This window comes from Suricata suricatta, chromosome 12, assembly GCF_006229205.1.
Source record: "Suricata suricatta isolate VVHF042 chromosome 12, meerkat_22Aug2017_6uvM2_HiC, whole genome shotgun sequence".
In the NCBI taxonomy this organism is placed as follows: domain Eukaryota; kingdom Metazoa; phylum Chordata; class Mammalia; order Carnivora; family Herpestidae; genus Suricata; species Suricata suricatta.
In genome coordinates, this window is record NC_043711.1 from 81,769,341 (window position 1) to 81,794,798 (window position 25,458).

The 25,458-nt window shown below is 51.5% G+C and overlaps 1 protein-coding gene across 2 annotated transcripts; it reads left to right on the forward strand.

Moving 5' to 3' along the window:
• Nucleotides 1-962: 962 nt before the first annotated feature.
• Nucleotides 963-22,236, forward strand: BPIFB1 (BPI fold containing family B member 1). 2 transcript variants are annotated; one of them, XM_029918065.1, is made up of 16 exons: nt 963-1,009; nt 3,352-3,508; nt 4,527-4,668; nt 5,250-5,357; nt 6,238-6,387; nt 7,148-7,229; nt 10,101-10,164; nt 11,886-11,974; nt 13,194-13,373; nt 14,301-14,354; nt 14,870-15,028; nt 16,834-16,901; nt 17,376-17,421; nt 18,179-18,242; nt 19,149-19,225; nt 22,066-22,236. In XM_029918065.1, the coding sequence occupies exons 2-16, from the start codon at nt 3,394-3,396 to the stop codon at nt 22,096-22,098; spliced, it is 1,431 nt and encodes a 476-aa protein (XP_029773925.1). In that variant the 5' UTR covers nt 963-1,009; nt 3,352-3,393; the 3' UTR covers nt 22,099-22,236. The 2 variants fall into 2 exon arrangements, with proteins under 2 accessions (XP_029773925.1, XP_029773926.1); XM_029918066.1 differs by having other exon boundaries at nt 11,889-11,974.
• The last annotated feature ends 3,222 nt before the right edge of the window (nt 22,237-25,458 follow it).

Genomic DNA, 25,458 nt, shown 5'->3' on the forward strand with positions numbered 1-25,458 from the left:
GCCCAGGGCCACCCAGCAGAGGCAAAAATGGGATTTAAACCTATTCTCTTGAGTGAATTAATTAATGGGGATGTGTGTCCTTGGAGGCGTTGAGGAGTAAGCCACCAAGGGCAAGGCTATTACCTCCTTCCGCCAAGTTAATTATCTGGACAAAATTAGGATCGCTACGGCTCTGCAGTGGAAGGCCCTCCTAGACAAGCAGTGATAACAGCAGCCCGAGCCGCTCACACTTACTGAGCATGTACTCTGCCGGGACCTGCGCTCGAGGCCAAGTCCTCTCAGCACCCTAGTACGCAGGCGCCACTATTCTTCCCATTTCACAGATGAAAACCGGAGACTTGGAGAGGTTAGGGAATGTCCCCCAAGTCACACATCACGGAAATGGTGGAGCTAGGACTCGGACCCCGACTGTCTTCAGGACCTTTGGTACTGCCAAGCTGTAGAGGCATCCTCAGATAGTTTCGGAGTCAGGGTTCTGGCTGGATCCCGACTCAGCCATTTGTGGGCTCTGTGAGACTGGATCCTCCGCAGCAACGTTGGGATAATGATACTGATCCTGGTGGGGACCAGGCTCCACTGACATGGCGAATGGAAAGCCGATGTGGCGCCTACCATGTTGGGGGCGCTTACTGCGCGGTCACTGCTTCCCCTCTCACCACTGTCCCCGTGGGAGTGGCTGTCCAGAAGGCAGGGAGCCCCTTCCACAGGCCACGCCACTACGGGTTCGGGTTCGGCTCCCCCGCGGTGCCCCAGCACCCCGCCCACCCTCATAGCGGCCCAGACCCTCCTTCCCCTCAAGCCCAGGAAGCCAGAGTCCCCAGGCTGCCTCCAGACAGGGCTGTGGTTCATCGGCAGCCACAAATATTTACCTTGGAGACCTCAGCCCAGCCCAAGGTCTCAGCCCAAATGCAAAGGGTGCCTTCCCGGACTGGGGTGTGTAGGATATAAGATTAGACTTCCAGCCCCAATGTCCAGGAGAGGAGCGGACTGAGGACTCTGGCGTGTCCAGGTAAAGGTGTAGGGAAGGCGCTAAGAGCCTAGGGCACCAGAAAGGTGCTAGGCTGGAGACGCCTGTTGCAGTCAGGTCAAGAACAGAAGGGAGGTTTGGCCCGAGGTAAGGTCCCTTAGTCCCTGAGGACCGTCCCAGTAGAGGGTAGAGGCTCTGAGCCCTCAGCTCCCTCGCCCAGAAGACCAAAGAGCAATGACGAAGGAATCGGACTGGCTGAGTCTTTCCCTGGCCTGATTCCAGTGACATAAACCCACCCTGCACACACCAGTTGTTCTGTGCCCAGCCCTATGCTAGGGGGTTCTGGGGACGGGAGAAGTATCAGAGTAACCGGGCCCTCGAGAAATCCCCAATGTGGGCCAGTGTGTTACATGCTGTGCTCAAGGAAAGACCAGGGACACTGTGGTAAAGGGCAGTCAGGAAAGTCTTCCTGGAAGAGGTGGCATGTCAGTTGAGAAACCAAGCTGAAGTTGGCTGAACAAAGGAAGAAAGAAAGGCATTTCATTGTAAAGGGAACAGCATAAGCAAAGGCCAGGCGGTGAGATACAATGTGGCGGCTGTGTGTATGGTGCTTGGATCTGGGGGGGAGACACTTTTCCGCAGGAGGGGTGCTAACATACTCTTGGTGTGCAAAGATAATGAAGGGAAAATGGGGTCAAGGTGCCTGAAAGAAAAAGATTATGGAGTGGGGGTGGGGCTTCCTGGGCAGAAGAGCAGGGTGCAGGGCACTACCTCTCTGTCTTCTGGCTTTGATTCCAAGGTGGTTCCTTTTGACCCCAGTATTAGTAATACTAATCATCATCATCATAATAACGGCTAATACTCATGAGCACTTTTGGCTCATTTAAAGTGAGTGGCTCTTCCCAACAACCCTGTGATAAAAGTACTATAATCACCCCCTTATTTTTACAGATGGAAAACTGAGGCTCAGAGAGGGTAAGTGACTTGCCCAAGATCACACAGCAAGTGGTAGAGGCAGGCCTCCAGCTCGGGTCTATCTGGCCCTGAGGCCCATGATATTTCTCCTCTGCTCTCAGTCCCAATGGCCCAGACTTACTCAGTTTAGCAGGCTCAGACTCCCCATTCTTCCAAGGCTCCCGAGGCCATTCATTCATTCAGCAAACATGTATTTATTAAATACATGTGCACTGTGCCAGATGCTTGGGACACAACAAGGAGCAGGTAGACCCGGTGCCCCCTCCCGGAGCTCCCAGCTCAGGCAGGAAGACAGATGTTGAATCATTATAGCCAGTGTCTCAGAGAGCTCATCTCCTCCAGCCGAGAGATACATGTCTTCCCGATGCCATGCTTGTCTTTGGCAGCAAGAAACCACATGCTGAGCCAAACCAGGGCTTGGATCTCCAGGTCAGCACCTTCCCTCCCTCCAAGCAGGAGGCAGAGGTTGGCCTGGGGGCTTGGAGCCTGAGCCAGGGTGCAGGCTGGTGGGCTCAGGACCAGCTCCCAGGGGCTGATGCCCTGCCCCTGGGAGGGACAGAGCAGCCAAGGGGCCCAATACCCCAACACCCCAAGTTCCTCACCCAGGAGGCACCCACGGGCCTCTTCCTCCCTCTCTCTCTCTCTCTCTCTCTCTCTCTCTCTCTCTCTCTCTCTCCCTTCTTTTCTGTCCCTGGTTCCAAGCAGGACTATGCCCTTCTCAGGCCCTTGAGTATCAGCCAAGCAAACCAAGCAAACCACTTTCCGGCCTCTTTGTGTCCTTCCTGAATACCCATTGCCCTCCTTACTCCTAACTTCCTATCCTGGGCAGACAGCAGCCCACCAGGTAGCATTTCTCCAAGCTGGTCCAGGGCCTCTGGCTGCAGGAAAGGGAAAACTTTACAGAGAAAGGTAAACGTGAACGGAGTTTAAAAGATGAATAGAGTTCAGTGGGCAGATAAGGAAGGGAGAAAACACTACAGGAAGCAGGAAGAGTTAGAACAAAGGCACAGAAACAGAAGAGAATGGGGTATGTTCTGGGAACTTCAAGCAGTTTGGAATGACCGGAACTTTATAGAGCCAGAGGACAATAAGCAGGAGGTGAAGTTGGCTGAGGTTGGACTGTAAAGGGTTTTAAGTGCCGGATTCTGTGAAGCAGGGTACTACTTCATTGTGCCCATTTGCCAGATGAGAAAACTGAGGCAGAGAGGCTAAACTGATTATCTAAGGCCACACAACTAGCGCCTAGCAGCAGAGGCAGGACACAGACCCAAAGTCGGGCTCCAGAGTCTACACTCTTGATCACTTCACTAAACAGCCTCTTCTGGACTTTATGCCCCACATTACCAGGCATGGTGGGCCTGCCCTTGACCTCTCTGCCCAGCTAACAGGGCCTTCTGTGCTCGCCCCAGGTTCCTTCACCTGTCACCTGCTGCTCACCGATCCCCAGAAAGATGGCTGGCCCGTTAACCTTCACGCTCCTCTGTGGTTTGCTGGCAGTGACTTTGGCCGGAGCCAAGCTCAGCCCCCCTGCAGTTCTTACCCTTGGCCGTGAAGTCATCAAAGAAAGTAAGTCTCTCACCTCCATAAGGCAAGAGGGCAGGTGGAGCAGCCCTCCAAAGGAGGGAGGGAGTTCCCCATCGTTTGGGGTGTGCAAGGCACAGTTGCGACCCCAGGTCTAAGGTGAGACTCAAGTGGATGAGTTATAAAGATTGGGAGTGTCTCTGATCTCAAAAGCCTGATTCCAAGACCCTCCTTTAAATTCCATGATTCCACTGGGCCCCTTCCTTCTTTATGTCCCTCCAGAGCCTCCACTGACACGGCTTAGCATTTAGCCCGCTGGCACAGGAGGAATATTTACAGGGCCCTCCTCCATTATCACGGAGCGGAGGAAAAGTCAGCTTTGTGAGAGGCAGTGACATACCGGGACTCTGGGGCACGGTGGGGACACATACCTGGCTCATCCTGCCCGAGGGCTGAGGGAGGTGGGGCATTTATACACCAGTTCCCATCAGTCAGGGGCTGACAGCTGCTTCTGGAGCTGCTTCTGGAGCAGCTGGGACTTCTGACCTGCTCTTCGCACAAGCCAAATGGGCTCTGGCTGCCAGGGACATCTCTGACCTTTCCAGGACTCCTGGCTTCTCCTATCTCAGCTCAGCCCCTGTGGCTCTTTGGAAAACAGGCTCACATGATGTGGGAGCCAGAGAGTTGTTAGCGAGTGCGTTTTGGCAGCCAAACAGCCCCCAACAGGGTCTTGCGGGTGCCCTGCCTCTTGGCTCCAAAGTTTGCTGCTGGCCGGTGGGAGGGACGCGGGTCCATATGCCAGCATCCTGCACTGTTCCCGCAGAGGCTGGCAGTGCTCAGAGTGTGAACGGTCCCACCTACGCCCCTACCTTAGTCTTTATGAGAAAACGACTCACCCAACCACCATCCCCAAAGCCACATGTCCACAGCAGATGGGCATCCATCCCCTGGCCTTGCGTCCGCGTCCAGGTCGCCCTGAGTGATGCCCCTCCCCGCCTGAAGCCACTGCCGCCATCGGTGTTGCCCCTCCTGCGGGACCCTAATCTCTAGGATCTGCCTCCAGGGCTGACACAGGGGCTGAGGGATCACAATGCCATCAACATCCTCCAGCAGCTGCCGCTGCTCAGCAGCCTCCGAGAGAAGCCAGCCGGGGGCATCCCCATACTCGGCAACCTGGTGAACTCCATCCTGAACCATATCGTCTGGTAAGTGGGGCCAGCTAGGCGTGAGGTCTTTCCCCGCACCTCCTTCAGGAGCTCCCAGAGGAATGAATAGTGGCCATAAGAGAGTGACATGGAACCCTAACAGGGTGATCCCAGGGGAAGGAGAGTGAAGGGATAAAGGGACACTTCTTGGTGGAGGTAACAGGTGAGCCAATGGCCCCGTGCCCACCAGAAGAGAAGAAGAAGGTGGCATGCCAGGCATCGGGACCAGCCTGGGCAAAGGCACAGAGGGGTGAGTTTGTCAGAACAGCTGGCCCGCAAGCCCCCAAGGCGAGGACTGAGGTCAGTGGGACCACATCACGGAGGGTCTTCCAAGTCAGCCCAAGGAGCTGGGATTCGTCTCCTTCATGGCAGGGAGCCATGGGAGCATTCTGAGCCATGGTGGAGGGGAGGGAGGGGCCAGGCCACACTGGAGAGGAGTCAGGGGACAGGACGCAGGTCCAGCTGCGGGCTGGAAAGCGCTGGCTGGCACCAAGAGAGAAGGAAAGATGCAGGGGCGGGTTTGGGGACAATACTCAGCTGAGCATGAAGGACGAGTCTCATCTCTCCCATGTCCCACCAAGGCTGAAAGTCACCACAGCCAACATCCTCCAGCTGCAGGTGCAACCCTCAGATGAAGGCCAAGGGCTGGCGGTCAAGATCCCCCTGGACATGGTGGCTGGACTCAACACGTGAGTGTCCCCTCAGTCAGACACAGCAGGCCTGACAGGTCCATTTACACATCCCCCTTTTCTCCATGCAGGCATCTGGTAAAGAGAATCCTGAGCAGAGGGAAGAGAAAGTGCAAAGATCCTGGGGCACTTGCTTTGTCCAAAGAATGGCAAAGTGTGCAGAGGTGGGGGGAGAATAGTGGGAGGTGAGGGCTTTGTGGGGCCTTGTGGGCCGAGGTGAGACCTGGCTTTTACTGAGTGAAATGGGAACCATGGAGGGTTCTGAGCAGAGGAGGGACAAGACATGCTTTAGCTTTTAAAGACTCCCTCTGGCTGCTGTGTTTGGAGGCAGGGAGGGTGTCCGGAAGCTACTGTTAGATTCAGGAGGAGACAGTGATGGCTTGGACCAGGGCTTGGAGGCAGGAAGGTGGTGAGCAGTGATCAGACTCTGAAAATGTTTCAGAGGTAGGTAGAGGTGACAGGATTTCCTGATGGACTGAATGTCAGAGAGAGACGGGGAGTGGGGGGTCAAGACTGACCCCAGGGGTTCTGCCTACACAACTGTCAAGATGGTCAGCAATCAAGACGGGAACAATCATGAGAGGCGCAGGTCTAGGGAAGGAGCAAGAGTTCAGTGGTGTACATGTTAAATCTGCAGCACCTGTAAGACACCCAGGTAAGGAGTCGGGTATAAGTTTGGGAGCTGTTGATCTATGCAGAGGATTTAAATTGGGAGAGGGATCCAACACCAGAGCCTGGGACATGGTGGGTGGAGACTGGGGGAGATGAGGAGAATCAGCAGAGGCACTTGAGCTTGGAGGTGAGAGAGCCAGAAGACAGAGACAGACAGCATGTTTGCCCCGATCCGGGGCTGAGACAGCACGGGCACCTCCACTCCCAGGCCCCTGGTCAAGACCATCGTGGAGATGCACATGCAGACGGAGGTCCAAGCCATCATCACAGTGAACGCCAGCGAGAGGGGCTACACCCGCGTGGTCCTCCAGGACTGCTCCGACAGCCACGGGAGCCTGCGCATCAGCCTGCTGCAAAAGTGAGTGTGGCCGCCTGCCGCTGGGCTCCCACCGTGCCCGGGGGTGGGGGGCGGGGGGGATGCCAGGAGGTGGCCTTGCCCCATTTTACAGATGGAGAACACCGAAGCCCAGAGAAAGAAAGGGACTTATCCCTCCTGACTCTTGAGCTGAGGCTCCTTGCAGGGAATCTGGGGTGCCAAAGAAAGTTCAAGACATCAAGAGCAGAAACAAGGATGGTGGGATTTCAGGCATCATGCCAGGAAGCGGGGCAAACATTTGAAGGTGGAAGGAGCCACATTCCTAGGGCCCCTCCAACCACCTCAGGCAGCCTGAAAGGAGCATTGGGTAAAAACATACTCTGGAGACAGGCAAATGCATCCCCTTCATTTACAGCCTGTGCAATGCTGGCCAGGTGCGTCCTTATGCCCCTGCGTCCAGGCCACAGCGAGAGGACGAGATCGGGCTACAGTCATAAGCAGTCAGCACAGCAGGTGCTCAAAACCATGCTTCCCTCCACTTCTTATCAGGAGAATGGGGAGAAGTGCCAAGGCCATCATCCCAGGCTCCAGCACACAGCTCTAAAGACAACCCCCAACCCCTAGTCCGTGCGAACTCTCTGCCACCATCCACATCTGTCTCAGGGTCGACTCCCAACCCTGTCTTTATTGGGCTGTGTGACCACCAGCAAGGGCCTTCTTCCCCTGGGCTCTGAGTTCCCTTCTGTAAAACAGCATCATCTCTGACCCTTCCTAATCTCTCTCCCCTTCTCCTCTCCGGAAGGCTCTCCTTTCTGGTCAACTCCTTAGCCAACAAGGTCATGAGCCTCCTGATGCCAGCCTTGCCCAAACTGGTGAAAACCCAGGTGAGTGGAATCAGGGCCTCTCGGGCCTGTGAAGATTGCCCCCCGCCGTGGGTCTGGGGCGGAACTGCAAGCTGGTGCTGAGGAACCCTGTGTCTCCCTGCGTTAGGAAAACTCTGGGCCTGACCACTTGTTCAGTGGGTCGTTGAGGGAAAAGTAACAGAACTGCCAGAAGCCACCCAGGAGGCCTTGAACAGTGATGTGCTGAAAAATTATTAACAACTGACTCTTGAGAGGTTGAGGGGAAAGGAAGCCTGATTTGTAGCACTTGCGGATTTCCCTGGTGTAAACGCTGCCTCTGAGGCCAATTTCCAGCCGCAACATGATGTCACTGAGCAGAGTTGGGAAGAACAGGACAGGAGCGCACCATTGTATGGCATTTCTGCCACGCAGATACAGTAGACGTCAAAATCCTCAAGAGCAATAGAGGAGAGTAAAGTATAACAAAGTAATCAGGAAGTGATGAGTTTTGAATTCTCATGAGCTTTGCTTTTATTTATTTTATTTAGCTGTAAAATAAACTTACAACTGCAGTTGTAAGTTTCATAGAATTTAATTTTTAATAATGTCTGAGCTTAGCACGTGGCTCAGAGATTCCTGAAACATTAACCCTTGGCCCTTGCAAAGCGGTACAGGCCGGCTCTGGCATCCCGGCAACTCACATCAACCTGTGGTCATCTGGTGGGGGTCTGTCCCCCAACAGGCCCTGATGGATCTATTTTTCTGAGGCCATAAACATACGTTCATCTCGATGCATATGTCCCTTATAACTGTAAGTTGGATTCATCCACTTTGACCATTGATTCCCACTGTAAATTTCAAGATGGGTTCACCATACTGGGCCTCCTGGAATTCAAAGCACCTTGTCAGATAACTGATGCTCTTTATAATAAAACTCTTTGGAATTGAAAAGGTGATATAATAACTAAAATGGGCAAAAGTGCCCATAATCCTTATACCGTAAGCTGGTAGCAAGTCTCTCTTTTGTGTATATACTGCCTTCCAATTTTCATCCACATGCACTTAAAATTTTATCTGCTGTTCTCAGCATCAATATAATTTGAGTCCTTAAGCCACACCCATGTTCTGTGCCACTGCATAATACTCATAATAATTGTAAAAGCTGCATCATACTTAATGCTTCGCCAAATCATTCAGAGAGACTTCTAAAAGGAATCTGAAAGTGAAGAATTTTGTAAAATTTGTCTCTTCTTACATAAGATATTTTTCTTTTAAGATTTTTTTTCTACTTAGAGGTGGGAGTTTCTTTAAGTAGGGCCCAGTTAGAAATTTTTTCCCAGTCTCCAGCAAACTGATATTTTAACTGGCATCATACTTCATTAGCTAAAACTGTATTTTCCACTAGAAAATATGGCATAGAAGTGCTCTTTGCATAATAGCTGTTTCTAAGGGTGAAAAGTTAAGCATAAGGAATGATACAAGAAAAGTGGCATTCCGTTAATCACCCTGGTTTCCCCACCGTGACTCAGTGGATTTGATTCAATGGTCATGTGAATATTTTGCCTGAAATCAAGAGAAAAGGCCCAGCATGCTTATATCCGACAGGAGCCCATCTAGAAAACGCTGAAGCCCTTTTCAGTGTAAATCATGAGTCCCAGCCCCAGCTGCACATGAGAACAAGCTGGGGTCGCTTCTGAAAATACAGATAGACACTCCAATGTCATGGGTGGGGGTGGGGCCCTAGTATCCCAGAGGGTTCTAGCTGGTATTCTGGAGGATTCTAATGATTACTCAGGGTTGAGAGCCACTGGTAGAAATGAAAGTTGTGAGAGACGATTCCATGGCGGCCAGCGACACCCTTCCCATGAGGAACAGGCTGGTCCCTGGCAGGTGAGCGGGTCTCCGAGCCCAAGCCCCTCATGCTCCCTGGGCTCTGGGCTGGGAGCAGGAAGTGGGTTTTTCATAGAAAAAGTTAACCATTCATAAAAAACTTCCATAGGAAAAGTTTCTCAAGGTGCACGGCCCTCTCTCAAGAGTGGCAATGGGTATTTACACCAAAGATTCTTCCACAAGGGATATTGCATCTAAGACAAAGTGACAAAATCGCAGTGTACTGCCCTGGAAAATGGGCTGCCAGAGAATAAGACTCTTGAGTCCCATGAGCAAATGAGTGAAAGGTTTAACCTCCGCCTTAAGCAGAACAGGTGAGGCCAGGATTAGGTGAGGCCAGAGTTTCCTACTTTCCGAATACTGGACAGTTGGGTCGTATAATTCTTTGTTGTGGGAGCCGCCCCGCACTGTGTGGGGTGTTTAGTGGCATCCCTGGCCTCTATCCACTAGATGCCAGTAACACCTCCCCCAAGGTGTGGCTACTAAAGATGTCTCCAGAATTTTCCAAATATCTCCTAGGCAACAAAATCAGCCCCCTGCTGAGAACGGCTAGCAGTTCTAGGGGAAGAAAAGCCCACACAAGGCACAGAGATCGTTCGTGAGTCTGTCTGGGTCTGCCTTGCTGGCCCCCCCGTTCTAGAGCCTGACACGCAGAAGGAAGTTGGTAAACAGTGGTTGAATAAGTAAATGAATGAAGAAATGAATTTTCCATTTCCCTCTTGTGGAAAACATGAGCTCTTGTGAACAGGACAGAGTCTGATGGGGAGGGCAGCTGGCTGGCCAGGTGCACCGTGGACATAGGGTAAGGGACAAACCACTGCAAAAGATCCCTGGTGCGGGGGAGGGTTCCGGATGGCACGGATGGCTGGCAGAACGGACGCAACACCACGTCCTCAATCCCACAGACAAAAACCTGGCTGGCCATGGCCACACGGGCTCAGGCTGGGCGGGCCAGGCCCGGATCACCACGGGGTGGTGCTCCAGCCCCTCATTAATGGGGCCTCTGCATTTGCGCTGTTGCAGCTGTGTCCTGTGATCCAGGAGGCCTTTGAAGACATGCGTGCGGACCTCCTGAACCTGGTGAGGGGTAGGTGAGATCTCTCCCACCTTCTTCCTTTGGGGCTGAGCAGGCCTCCACGCTCTGGTTCTGCCCAGAAGAGGCCTCCCAAATCACATCTGAGCAGCAACTCGGCCCAGCAGCAAGTGAATGAGCATCCATGGACCCCTCCCAAAGATAAGCAGACAGGAATTCACTGGGGCTGTGACTTCACAAGTGCCAACTATGTGCAAGTTTATGTGAGCCAGATTTCCAAGTCTGAATCCCAGGTCTGCCACTGACTTGCTCCGTCCCTTTGGGAAAGCCATTCCACCTCCTTATCCTCAGTTTTCTCATCTGTAAAATGGGGCTCCTACATCCCTAATTCACAAGATTGTAAGTGAGGATTACAGGTTTACAGGGAAGTCCCAGGCCCACGGCAGGTGCTCTGTCTGGCACAGAGAGCTTACAAATGTGAGCTGAATGGATGAACAAATGAATGAACAGATGGTACAGCAATTACTGTGGCCTTATTAGAGAAGCCAAAACAAGGGGAAAGACAAAACGTGTGCTCAGGAAGGAGGTCATTTCTCCCTTCCCAAGGGTAGCAGAGATGGGAGGACTCGGGCTTCTGTCCCTACCTCACAACTGTGCTGTCCTCAGAGGTCTCAGAGCGGGGATTAGTGGGAAGAAGAAAATTCTACCACCCACTGTTTCAGGATCTGAGGCAGCTCACTCAACGGGTGGCCAGGGAGGTGCGGGGAGAGAAGAATAGGATCAGTACACATTGAGCACCCACAGAGCACCTACGGGGCTGGGTGTTTTATATACACAGTTTCAGTGACTCCTCAGAGAACTCCATGAAGTGCCATCATTACCCCACTTTACAGATAAGAAAACTGAGGCTCAGGCAAATTAAGTTATTTGTCCAAGTTCACAGAGGAAATTAGTGATAAGGAAGGTCTGGACTCAATTCTCCAAGTTCCAAGTCTGGTGTCACTCATATATGAGCCAACTGAAATTGGTACCAGTCCTGCACAACCTATGAAACAGGTATTACTATTATACCTACCCCCATTTTAAGAGGAGAAAATTGAGGCTCAGAGGTAGGAACAGACTGATCAAGCTACTGAGGCTCGAACAGAAGTCTGTCTGGCTCTTCTGTTCCTGAGGGGCAGGGCAGGTGGTCCAAGGATTCACTCCCCCGCCTGTCCCTGAACCCCTCTGCAGCCCTGCCCATTCTCTGCCCAACAGCCAAGGCAGATGGGGCACCACTGCCACCTGGCGGCCAAGTGGGGCATCCTGAGGCGAACACAAGTGATCCATTGCATAGATGGGGGTGCACCGGGTACTCTGGAGGGGGGCAGATCACCGCCTTCTGGAGGATGTGGAGAGTTATAAGCAATAGTCCAGTCTTGTTCCAAGCCAGGACTCTGGCATAGGACAGACGGGGTTCAAATCCTGTCACAGTATGACCTTGAGCAAGACATTTTGCTTTTCTGAGCCTCAATTTTCCCATCTGTAAAATGGGATTAATAATAGGACCTGCCTGGCAAGGTTACTGTGAAGACTAAGTGAGTGTAAGCGTAAAGGGTTAACCCAGTCTGTGGTACTTCACATATGCTCAATGAATGTCATTCCCATCATCCTTATTAACACTGCTTTCCTGCTCCTCCCTACAAACCGAAAGCCCAACAGGCCCAATGCAGCCCCCAAAGCGCCCTGTCCAATACTGCCCTCCTCCCTCACAGAACTTTCTTCTTTTCCCCAAGCAGCACCCATTTCCCTCGGCTCTAACCACCTGGAGTTTGACCCTCTGTCTCCTGCCATCAAGGGTAATGTCATCCAGCTCAAGCTGGAGGTGAGTGTCATGGGCCCTCAAGAGGACAGCGGGGACATCACTGCCCTTCTCTCACTGCCAGAGATGAGACACTGGGGGTCTGTTTCTGGGGAGAAGATACCGCGCAGGGTTAGGACACACAGGCTGATTTAGAAAACTCTCCATTGGCCAAACATGCCCCACGTACACCATCCCGATGGAGGAACACCAGCAGGTGGAATCCAAGGGCTACACGCAGAACATCGGCCCCACTGCTCTGTGCTCCGACCCTGGTTCCCCACTCGGAGGCCAGAGCACACATCGGGGCTCCTGGCCTTCCTCCCAGGCAAGCTCTGCCAAACCCCAAGTATCTGATGACTTTGAAACAAGAGCCCAGGACCAAGACCCATCACTGGGAATCTCACAGGCCTAAGTTTCTCTCCTAGCTCTACAACTCCCTGGCTGTGTGACTTTGGGCAAGCTTTCTCATCTCACTGAGCCTCAGTTTCCCCATCTGTAAAATGTAGACAATAAAGTCACCAAGAAGATAAAGTGGCAGGCAAAAGGGGCCAGTGACTGTCAGCTCTCTGTAAAATGTGGGGCCGCATGCTCACACTGGGCTGAAGTCCCTGAGGGACCAGGCCAACCTGGAAAGCCTGAGTCCCAGACCAGCCTTCATGGATCTTTTGGGAAGCTGCCGCAATTCAACATTTTTATCGGTTTTGTTGCAGGGTTTTGTTGCAAACTCACCCAAAGGGTTTGTGAGGTATCTGAGAACTTAAAACCTAAATGCGGGGCGCCTGGGTGGCTCAGTTGGTTAAGCCTCCGACTTCAGCTCAGGTCAGATCTCACGTTCGTGGTTCGAGCCCTGCATCGGGCTCTGTGCTGACAGCTAGCTCAGAGCCTGGAGCCTGCTTCCGGTTCTGTGTCTCCTTCTCTCTCTGTCCCTTCCCCTCTCATGCTCTGTCTCTCTCTGTATCAAAAATAAATAAAAACATTTTTAAAAAAACCTAAATGCTAAATAACATGTCTAGGTTTTAAAAACAGAAATTAACTGAGGGGTGCTGGAGGAGTAGAGGTTGCTGGCCACCCAAGAGAACTCATCACCTCAGGCAAGGTACTGAATTCCGGGCTTAAGCTTCCTGTCAGCAAATGCAAAAAGGGAAATAGGCTGAATGGTGTCCATTTTCTTCTTGATTGCTATTGACTAAGACTTTGGAGTTAAGGTTCCCAGCCAACTCTCTGCTTTCTGTCTCCTTAGGCCAAGCTGTTGGACTCTCAAGGAAAGGTGACCAAGTGGTTCAAAGAGTCCACAGCTTCCCTGACGGTGCCCGTCCTGAACAACAGCCCTTTTAGCCTCACTGTGAGGCAGGATGTGGTGAATGCCGCCATCGCTGCCTTGCTCCCTCCAGAAGAACTCGTAGTCCTGTTGGACTATGTGGTTAAGTCTTGGCATGAGAGGATGGGTCCCCTTCTGCTGCATCATGGGAATTTCCTGAATCAAGGGGGCTCAAGGACTGTCCTAAGCTCTGAGCAGTAATCCCATGTCGGGCTCGGTTTAAATCCCTCCAGTAATGAAGGGCTCAGCCCCTCCTCTAACAGACCCTGCCTCTGACATATAGCTCTAAAGCTGCAACGTTCCTTGTTATATCCAGCACCAGACCTAGTTCTGTCCTCGGGAACCTGATACAACGGCTTCCTCTACCAAATAAGAGTCCCTTTGTGCCAAAGGGCATCCTAGATATTGAGTGGCCCCTGGACAGCAGTCGTGCCCCTGCTGTCCACTAGGGGGCCCACGGCAGACATCACTGATTGATCAGGGTCCTCCTTACTACTGAGCTTAGATGCCTTAAAGGCCTCAGAATCCTTACATCAACCCAGCCTAGCCGATAATCACCATTTGTCAGCTGGAGAGTGCCACCTCCTCCCGAGTGACCAATGGGGAAACTGAGGCCCAAAGCTATGGAAGGGTGGCAGGAGTTCGGGTCAGCTGACAGGCAACAGATAACCAAGGTCTCAGAGATTAGAACTCATAGTAAGGGACCAAAACGATGAGGAAAGAGGAATGGTCACTGGCAACCACATTCATGACAATAGTAAGAATCGAGTCACTTCTCTATGTCCTCAGGGAGCTTCCCGAGACCCAGAACCACCAACAACTAACTCACACTAAAAGTCCAGGCCAGTGAGGACCCCTCGCTCCCCAGCAGCTGACACAGGGCTGTTTTCCACCAGTGACAGTCATGGGGCCTGGACCATCAGGCCCAACAGCTTTCCTGGGGTCCTGGGGATCCAGGCAGTGGGGCTGCTGGCGGTGGTCTCCCCTCTCCCTTGCAGCTGACCCGCTCTGCCTTCCCCTCATCCTCAGCTTCCTGAGCTGGCCCACCAGTTGAAGTCAAGCATCGACGTGATCAGTACCAAGGTTGGTCCACTCGCTGTCTAGTTTGATGGGTGCTCACTGTGATTGGTGCACTGTCCTCTGGGGAGGAAAATACACGCGGGACTGTTCTGTTTCCTTCCAACCCTAGTGTCTGCAGCAGACCGGGTCCCTGTCCTCACAGGGTTTCAGTCTAACAGGGCAATACGACCTGCATCAGTATCACACAGATAATAGTTCAGTTACAAGTGGGGTGACAAGGATAGCTTCTAGGGGTCATGAGGACATTGCTGGGGCACCTGATATAATCCAGGAAATTAGAGACGGCTTTCCTGAGGAGAAGGGTATTCCAGATAGGGAGAAGCAAGACCAAAGGCTGTGAGATGGGGAGAACAACAACTCATTCCAGGCTCTGAGAGAAGGACAGTGGCTGGAGCCCAGAGAGGAGGAAGCAGGGCGGCCAGGGAGGTGGACAGGAGCCACGCCACAGGGGCTACATGGGGCCTGTGGGCCATGGGGAGGCACTCGGGAGGCCTCATATGGATCTCCTATCTTTCCAGGTTGCTCAGGAGCTGGGGCCCACACAGTTGGTGAAGATCCTAACTCAGGAGACCCCGGAGCTCCTTCTGGACCAGGGCAGTGCCAAGGTGGCCCAACTGATTGTGCTGGAAGTGTTCCCCACCAATGAAGCCCGCCGCCCCTTCTTTACCCTAGGCATTGTGAGTTTAACTGTCTATGGCATTAACAGCTCCCTGGGGGGCCTTCCTGCTCACTGTTCTTATTCACACCCTCTTGCTTTGCTAACTGTTTCCACTACTCTTGTCACCCAGCAGGGATGGGGGAGAAGGAGTTCTGAACCAAGAGTCAGGAGCTTTGGTCCTGCTCTGGTCCTGTGACTTTATCAGTTAGGATCTTTGGGCAGAAACTTAATTCACATGCACAGAACTGAAAAGTCCAGATGGTCTAGCTTCAGAAATAGCTGGATCCAGGTGCTCAAACAATGGCATCTTCATTCTTCTCTTCCCATCTGGCATCTTTGTTTTCCTATATGCTGTCTTCTTGCTCAGATAGATTATCCCGTCGTGGAAGTGCCCTAAGCTCTATCAAGATAATATCCTATCAGGTTGGCAACATCTGCTGAAACAGCCTCTTTTGCTCCGAGTAGTTCCAGCAAAAGTCCCAAAGCTAACTCCCATTGGATGAGCTTGGGTCATGTGCCCATTTCTGAACCAATCAGCGTGGCCAGAAAAATATACCTGAGTCAGGAGTTTGGCTCTATCCAAACCACACAGACTGAGGGGGAGAAGGGTAGTTCCTCTTCTGAAATATGAACAGAACTAAATCAGCTCCAAGTACGTTCTTGGCTGACTTTCTCAGTAACCCCAGCAGCTCACATCTCAGAGTTTCCATTTAGCAGGGGGACTCTGTGGGTAAAGGTATGGACGTGGGGGGTCACCAAAGGACAATCCCATAGTATGGTATCTTAGGGTCGGGCCCTAGAGACAGAACCCGAGAGAAGGAGTCTTATAAAAGTAATTTATCGGGGAAGACTGCCAGAAGAGCTCCGTAGAGGAGATCTGAGGGGGCCACCAACCACATCCACGAAAGAGGGCAAGGAGAAGAGACAAGGCAGGATTCATGTTCGGGCACTGGAACCATCCCTTAACCAAGGAGTCTCGAAGTATCTGGCTGTTAGTAGAAGACTAAAGTTGACACTCTCTTACAGCAGGGTTGGTGTGTACAGTTGTACAGGTTGTCCACACACACTGTCAGGGGGTGCCATTCACAAAGATTACAGGAGGCACAGGGCCCTGGCTTCCTATATTAGAGGATATTCTGATCCCGCAACCAGCAGGAGGAAGGGACTGCCCGTGCCAGCCTCACTCTTTGGTGACTTGGCCCCTCCATGGCCAAAGGCAGGCACTTTTCAAAAGGCCACCAAGCCCAGGCCTGCATGACAAGTCTGCTCTCTGGGTGCATCTGACCTGCAGCCGGAGCCTGGCTCTGCCTTCAGGCTCACCCCAGCCCACAGGTCAAGTTGGTGTATATCTTTGATGCCTATATTTGAGATCTTGCTAGCTTCTGACCTTCCAATAATAACAATGGTTAACGTTTACTGGAGGCTTACTGGTCTTCTGTGTCCTCAGTTTCCTCACCTTTACAATGGGGTAATAACAGGAGCCACTTCACGGGGTTGTGAGGATCAAAGGAGATAATCATATAAAGTTATTAAAACACTGCCTGATGCATAGGGAGGGCTCCGGGCATATTGGCTGCTGTCATCACTGTCGTCATTGCCCACAACAACCCCAAGCTGTAATCTGGTCAGCAGACAGTGGGTACAAATACTGTCTCATTTAACAGAAGAGGAAGGTGAGGCCCAGAGAGGTCAAACTTTCCCAAGGTCAGAACCAGTAGCTGAGATCTAGACAGTGTTGGCTTGACCCCAGATCCTTCCAGAACCCCATGCCCCAAGCTTGACCAACCCCTGAAAGAAATGGGGCCTGGGCTTCTCTCATTGCAGGAAGCCAGCTCAGAAGCTCAGTTTTACACCAAAGATGACCGGCTTCTGCTCAACTTTAACGATATCAGGTAAACATGCAAATCACTGGCTCAGCCAGTGACCATGGGATGTTTCGAACCTCTGGGATGTGAGCACGGAGTAGAGGCTACTCCAGGATGGGCAGAAAGGCGCCCTTGCCTGGACTATCCCGCTTTGGGGACCAAACATCAGAGAAAGGGAAGGAAAGGACAGTGGCCTTGTAGAGGCCATGGGAACAGCCAGCCCAGCACCATCCCCTTGGTCCATCTGGACATCTCCAGGACAGCAGCTGTGATGGTCAAGCCCAGACGCTGACCCCAGCCCAGAAGCATGGGGCTCCGGCTGCCTTTTGTACTTCTCCCCACATCCCCTAGCCCTCCTATTGCCCCAAAGGGAGTTCAAGGGTTGCAAACTGGAGCCTGCAAGAACAAGTCAAGCTCTACATAGTAGGTGCTCCATAAATAGTTGTTGAATGAATGAATGGGCCTCCAAGGGGCTATTCTCACCAGCATCTTCTGTTGCAGTTCTGATCGAATCCACCTGATGAACTCAGGCATTGGCCTGTTCAACGTGAGTATTAACAGATCGTCCCTGGGGCACAGGGGACAGCCCAGGATGGTCCATTTCAAAAAGAGACATTGACCAGGATTTGCTTCCAACAAGGTCCCCACAGGCAGCCCCATGGCGAGCGAGCCACCCTCCACGTTATTAGCAACAAAGTCCTACCTCCTGGCTCTGATGTTTACTGAGCACCTGCTGTATGCTGATGCAGCTGAGAACATGCCAAACACTCACAGACACACAGATACACAAATGAGAAAACAAATTCCTTTTTTTTTTTTTGCAATCTCATTTTGCTCACATAGACTCATCTTGGTGACCCTGGAAAGCCCCTTCCCTCTGGTCCTCTGTTTCTCCAGATGAGACAGTGGATCAGAGATCTCAGACTGACTGCATCCTATCTTCTTTCATGATTTTCTTTTGTTTTTTAATTTTTTTTTTTTTTTGGCTAATTTTTCAGTGGGGAGGTTCCCACATGAAAATCAGAACTTCTGGCTTCACGGGAGAAGTCAAAACTCAGGAGACAGGGTGAAATTCCCTCAGGGCAAATTCAGCTAGAACAGAGCAGTGGAGACCCAGATGGATTTGTACTGGCCCCAGCCTGTCTGGTCCCCCTGAACCCCCACAGCTCTGACGGGCAGAGGCCTGGGATTCCAGTATCTCTCCCGGCTGCCCTGGCCATGGGGCTGGGCCATACCCATTCTAGGAATGGCCGGGGGGGCCTCTGGATCCTCAGCCAGGGTAACAATGCCCCTCTCTCTCACAGCCTGAACTTCTGAAAAACATCACCATTGAGATCCTCAGCTCCGTCCTACTGCCAAACCAGAATGGTGCGTCCCTTCGCTGTCCATCCCCCCACTCCCTAGGGCTTTGAGGGTGGGTGCTTCACTCCTCCTGCCTGCATCTCACTTTCTGTCCCGTCCCCAGAGCTGACTTTAAATTCCACCTCCTCCAGGAAGCCTTCCTGGTCATCCAACTAGAAATGACCTCTCCCATCTCCAACTTTCCAGTCCAGTCCTTTACTAGTGCCAGTATGTAGGCATGCAAAGATGGACAAAGCAATACCCCCGCCTCACAGGGCTGATGGTAAACAGACAACTAGAGCACATTCAAGGTGCCTCAGGTAGACCTGGGTTCAAGTCCTGATTCCGCTTCTTGTTGGCTACCTGGCCTTAAACAAGCTGCCTTATCCTCCTAACCCAGTTTCTCCATCTGTAAGATGGGAAAATAACAGTACCTTGCTCAGGCACACAAAGGAGACGATGATTATAAGGGGCTGAAGGAGGAGCCCAGCACAGTTGGGTCTCAACGTCTCTTAACTATAACTGATGTTTGCATTGTTATTTGTGTTCCTGGCAGTGGAAGTCAAGAGAAAATTACTCTAATTAAGCCCCAAGTTGTAGGGGATGGGAGAATCAGTAATCTATGCCAACTACGTCTTTTTCATTATTTTATTAGAGTAGGAAATCTCACTGTGTAGACACCTCCCTTTGAATGACAGGATTGTTCTTTACCAGAGGTGTGGGAGGAGGTCAAGGGTGTACTTTGGAGCCACCAGATTCTGGTGCTGGAAGCACGGCGTGGGGAGATGAGGCTGGGTGGATGCTGGGCCCAGAGAACAGGCAAGAAGCAGGAGGGACAGTCGGAATTGGGTGTGCCAGGCCCCGAGTGCCCTGCCCATGGCTGCTCGGTCCCACCCCAAGCCCACCAGTCTCTGACCACATTCATTATTTCAGGCAAATTAAGATCCGGGATCTCAATATCAATGGTGAAGGCCTTGGGATTCGAGGAAGCTTCGAGCTTTCTTACCAAGGTGAGTGGGTTAAACATCCTGCCCCAGGGAGGCCACTGTTGCTGGGAGAGCCCTGGGCTGGGAGGTAGGGCCTGCACTCCAATGCTGACCCCACTGGTCACTCATGGGGAGCCTTGGACCAGTCCTTTCTTTTCTTGTGGCCTCACATCTCCATCTGTAAGTGTAAGGGTGTGACTATCCTAGACTGGGGTGCATTTGCCTCCAGCTCTTCCTATTCTACCTGTTATACATTCAGTCAGTCAGTCAGTAAAGCCCAGCACACAGTAAACGCTCAATAGATGCTCGCTGAGCAATGTCCCCTTGCCACCGACTAGGGAGAGGAGCTGTCGCAGCATCACTCCCCCAAAATATTATCATAAATAATATTTAATAACCCATAATCACTCTGTGCCATTGAACAGCATCTTGTTCAGTCTTCACGCTCACCCTACATGGTATATCCTGCTGTAATCCCCATTTTGCAGGTAGGGAAATTGAGACTCACAAATGGAAAATCCATTTCCAAGGACATGCACACAGTAGGTGGCAAAGCTGGGATCTGCACTCCACACCTGCCCTCCTAACACCTGCTTTGGGCCCCAGCTTCTACAGGAGCCATTGACTATTAGGTGGGCCCGGCTCAGCTAGCCAGCCAGCAGGCATTTACTGAGCACCTACTGTACACAGGCACAGATCACAACAGTGAACAAAATAGACAGAAACCCCTGCCTTCTTGGAGTTTCTAGTTCACTCTAGGTGGGGGAGACATTGAAAGCAGACTTTGTTTTTGAGTTTACTTATTTTGAGAGAGACAGAGAGAGGGAACTGGGGAGGGGCAGAGAGAGACAGACAAAGACAGAATCTCAAACAGGCTCCATGCTACCTGTGCAGAGCCTGATACCGGGCCTGAACCCATGAAACTGAGATGGTGACCTGAGCCGAAACCAAGAATAGGACGCTTAAACAACCGAGCCACCCAGGTGCCCCAAAAGCAAAATTATTAAGAATTAAGAAAATTCAGGGCACCTGGGTGACTCAGTCAGTTGATGCCCAACTCTTGATTTCAGCTGAGATCATGATCTTGCAGTTCATGAGAGATCAAGCCCCCCATCAGTCTCTGCACAGCCAGCACAGAGCCTGCTTGGGATTTTCTCTCTCTCCCCCTCTTTCAAAATAAATAAAGTTTAAAAAAGTAAAAGAAAAAAAAAGAGGAGCATCTGGGTGACTCAGTCAGTTAAGCATCCAACTTCAGCTCAGGTCATGATCTCACGTTCATGGGTTCGAGCCCCGCGTCAGGCTCTGTGCTGACAGCTCCGAGCTTAGAGCCTGCCTTGGATTCTGTGTCTCGCTCTCTCTCTGCCCCTCCCCTGCTCATATTCTGTCTCTCTGTCTCTCCCTCAAAAATAAGTAAAAAATTTTTAAAAATTAAACAAATAAAATTAAAATTAAAAAAAGAAAAGGAAAGAAAATCCACAAGTGATTGCCCACCCTTCCATGGCCAAGGTGTCCAACCTGAGGTCAGAAGGCACTTTGGGCCAAACCCCTATTAGTCCTGATCTGCCCAAAGCTGTGGATTGGTATCTCTGAATTCCTGAACTGTTCAGTTCTGGAGAAATTCACAGAGGAAAGGGAATGTCAAAAATGCCTCCCCACACACCACGAAGGTCACATTTGGTGGCAGCGTGGGAGGCTTTGTTAACTAGCTTCCAAGGCAAGTTGACGGATGACTCACTATCAGCCGCCCACCCCCCAAAACCTGTGTCCACCCTTCAGCCGGCTGTGATGGAGAACAGAGCTGTGGTCGGTGCAGAGAGAGGCTGAGAGTCTAGGCTCAGGAACCAGAGGACCAGTTCAATGCCGGCTCTGCCTCCCTTTAGCCATGAACCTCAGGCAGGTCCTTCAGCCTGAGCCCAGCTTCCTGATCCAGAAAACCCAGCAGGTGTATGAATACACAGGTGTTACTATAATGGGCTACATTATAATGATCCAGTTAAAATACAAGCAGCTTATGTAAAATACATTCTACACTCGATTCATGTTGGACGAACAGCAGTGTCTGTACAGCTTAAACAGCCAGAGCGTGGTTTCTTTCACGTATCTCTTCTTGGGGGGCATATAGCTACTTTCCTCTATTTTTTAAAAATCAACTTGCATTGCATGCTTCGTTGTTAGTACTGTGGGTTGGAAAGGTGTCGTTTCTTTCTTTGGATCTATTTCCAAGTTTCCTGCTTTGCTCTATTCATTTGTTTGGAGATAGCAGTCTATTGATTTCCTTTTTATAGCTTTATATAATATGTTTTAAAAGCTAACTGAAGAAATGAATAGATGGATAGATATGAGATAAAGAAAGTATGGTTTAGAAAAAGCCAATGATAGAATCTAGGTGTTAAGTATACAAATGTTCACTGGAAAAGTCTTTCCACTTTGCTCTGCTTAATAATTATCATAATAAAATATTGGAGGAAATCTAATAGGTTAAGTTCCTTCCATCAAACTTAGTTTTTAAAAAAAAAAAAAAAGGCAGAGCATTGTTAAAACGTTAGCTGGCCTGGATGCAGTGAATCTACCCAAGTATCTGCATTTTATGGAACTTCTTGGGGAGTTTTGGTGATCACCTGGGCTCGGGGACAACGGTCCTATGCAATCCCATACTTTGCATGCAGATACTTTACTTGTGCTCCAGACCCCGCACAGCATCACTGCCCACAGACAGACCTACTCCTCTGACCCTTCTAAGAATTCTATGTGAGTTCAGGGTCATGATTCCCAATGCCAGGGATCACCTGGTAGAAGACACATCAGCACAAACCATAACAAGGTAAGGGTAAAACACGAAATTGGCTTTTCTCCTCCAACTCCAGGATTCCCTTGTGATCACCCCGGCCTCCCAGTAGAACCTAGACCACCCTCCTGTCTCCCAGGAAGACTTGGATGGTGGCCGCCCAGGGCAGGCTGGGTCCCAGTAGGAGTATGGAAGCCAGCTCTGTAGACTTCTCTCTCTGCCATAAATAAACACTTGTCTGTGACTCCTACAGTGTGGACTGTCTCTTTGTCCCAATTCAGGAGTCATTTGCACGTTTGGGAACTGGACATCCAAGCCACATCTGGGTCATGTTTAGGCACCTCTCAGCCAATCTGGGCTATGCCTGGGCTGTACATAGACTATATAATGTCCAAGATCATGGCTGCCTCCCTGAGCTTCAGGAATAAGGAAGTCAGGTGTGCCCTCCTTCCTTCTGTGTCAGCCTCAATAACACCCATGGTGAGACCATCTCTTGGGTGGGGGACACATGTTTTGTTGATTTAGACGGTGTGATGGGTTGAGGGCTCTCTGAACAGTGTGACTCTGGAAACAAATTGAATTCTGGCATAACCCCTCAATAGTAGTTTGACCGTTGGGATGTGGCTTCCCTTCTATGGGCCTCAGTTTCCTTCTCTACAAAATGAGGAGAATCCTAGTCCCCACCTTGGAGGGCTATCATGAGGATGAAATGAGAGAGAAGTGTTCCTGGCACATGGGAAGCACTCAATCATCTGTGGGTGACGTAATCATCACTATTGTTGCCTGGACTTCAGGATGTTGGGCCTTATCACTAAGGGCCCCTCCCACTTGGACGGGATGTGACTGTCATTGTCTCCTGTGCCTCCCTGATGTTGGCAGGTTCAGGACAGACAATAGGGCCCCTGTTCTCCAGACTTGGGCTTGCCCCAGGACACAGAGCCCTTTAGTCACACAAAGGACCTCACAGAAAGGGACAGTGGGTATCTCAGGAAAAGGCATTACCTACCTTCAGGGTGTAAACAGGCATGGGAACAGCCTGGGAAGGCAGCCAGGAAGGAGTTTCCCTACCTGTAAGACATGGGCTAAGGCAAGAGGGCCACGAGGGGACAGGACAAGACCCTGCACGCTTACATGGGGTCAGCAAACACCTGCTGGGCGGTTACTGTGTGGCAGCTTCCACATCCACCCCCGACTCCCAGACACACTTCGCCATCTGTTCCCTACACATCACATCCCACTGTTTTCCTAAATCATACCAAGTCTGAGGTTAGAACCATCTCTGACCAGGAAGATGAGAAGGTCAACCTCCATCTGGTCTGCGGCAGGTCCCTTCTGGCTGCCTAGGGTCGTGCAAGGGTCTGAGGGGAAGGGGGGCTTCGAGGAACCCGGAAGACAGGGCAGGGCCTCTGTCTGGTCCCCCGTCCCATCTGGTCCCAATGATGGGATCTCTGTCCCACCCACGATCCTGTCAGAGGACAGTAGCTCCAATGCCCAGCCTGAGGCATGTCTCCAGCCTGAGGCACATCTCCAAAACAGCCCTGGCTCCAGGTTCCAGCCACCCATGACCTCTTTCTGGAGGACGGGCTTCCTGGAGGTTGATGGATAAATAACCCATTTCCTCACCCCCTGGGGTAGGGGGCGACGCCAACTCCACACAGCACCCCCACAGGACCGAGGCCAGGTGCCCACAGGGGTCACTAGCTAGCGAGCACACCTTTCTGGGCCAGCTCCTTCTCCACCTCTCTTTCTCCCTCTACCGGCAACTCCTGGGATCACCTCTCAAATCAGCCACCTGCACTCAAATCCTGCTCTGGAGGGTGGCTTCTGGGGAACCCAAACCAACACAAGCATTTGCTTGCAGGTATCATGCTAAGGGTCACCCCTGGCCTTCCCCATGACCTCTGGCAGCCCCACTTGACAAGTGAAGAAACTGAGACTCTGAACACTCACCATGACTACCAAGCAGTCCCTAACCATTAACCCTCACTGCCCCCCTCCACTCTGCGCCTTCATCTCCATACCGTACCCCCCCTGCCCCCAACACTATGGTCTCTACTTCCCAAAAGAAGGAGGGTGGTCTGTGCCAGGCTCCTTCTGATTGGGGCCCCGAAACAAAACCGCCCTCCGTGCACTTCTGAGGCAGGAACTCCAGACCTGGAGCTCCAAGGCCCCACCACCTTCCTGGGCTGGGCGAGTGAACACTTTGCCTCCTTCTGAGTCTTCGCAGCAGCAGCAAATGAAAAACACCAAACGATTCCTCAGTAAATTAGCCTGCCTCGCAGGAAGTGTTACTGTCTTTGTCTTACAGATGAGAGAACAGGTAATACACAGCCAGTGTGTTGATGGGAACCCAAGCCTCCCACCTGAATCACGTCAGGACAGTGACCCATTTTTCTTATTCCTCAAAATAACAGTGACAGCTAAATAGCTTCTAGTCCGTGGGGGCCACTCCGTCCCCAGACAGGGCGAAGCACTTCCTGTGAGATTCACATCCCCATTTTACAGATCAATAAACTGAGGCTCAAAGACAGATAATAAGTGCTTCCCAGGGCTTCCTTTCATGAAGGAGACCCCCAGAAAATTCCCCGCCTCTCAGCAGAGATTAGTCAATGAGGAGAACAGACAGAATCCACAGGGCTCCGGTCAAATTCTTCCCTCCTGTCTGGTTTAGAGAAGCCACGCTGGGGAAGGAGAGGGAGATCTGCATGCCTCTGCCAGCATCCTGCTCCAGTCCCAGCGACCCAGATGAGGGAATGAGCCCCAGAGCCTCTCTGTGCTCCGGACAGCAGGAGGACTGCGCTCGGCGGCAATGTTGAGACCCTGTCAACAGATACGCGGAGGAACCACCACTTTTAGAGCATCTTCCAACCAAAAAGTCCATGATTTTATGACTCTGAGGTTCTAGAATAAGTACATCCCATCAAAAATACGCTACTGAATCATACTAACAATAGCCATTCGCTTTTGACACTAACCACAGTGAGCACTCCAGAACGAGCTAACACTGGACATTGACCTTGCATTTCCTGGGCAGCTGCTGGCTCCTACTCCCACCATCAGCCCCTCTGCCCTGTATGTCCAGCTTAACACCTACCCTGACCATGCCCCTGAGTTGCGAATGGGGAAAGAATCAATCACGGGGAGAATCCTTAGAAAATCTAAAAGCCACCTAGAAGAGATGAATGCAAGTGCCGTTCACATGACTCCAGACAGCAGTTAATGGAGTCTGTGCTGACACCTCCAGCTCTATCCACTCACAGTGGTGGCACCGGGATTCCCGGAAAGGGAAATTCCCAAAGAGGACCGTTGCCCACTGAACTTCCCTTTTGCTGGGTAGCCAGTCCCCTCTCTGGGGCCTGATTTCAAACCCCACTTTTGCCACTGTGGACATGTGTGTGACCTTGAGTAAGTCATCCAACCTCTGTAAGCCTCAGTTCTTTTCTGTAGAAGATGGAAATTAAAATAAGTGACT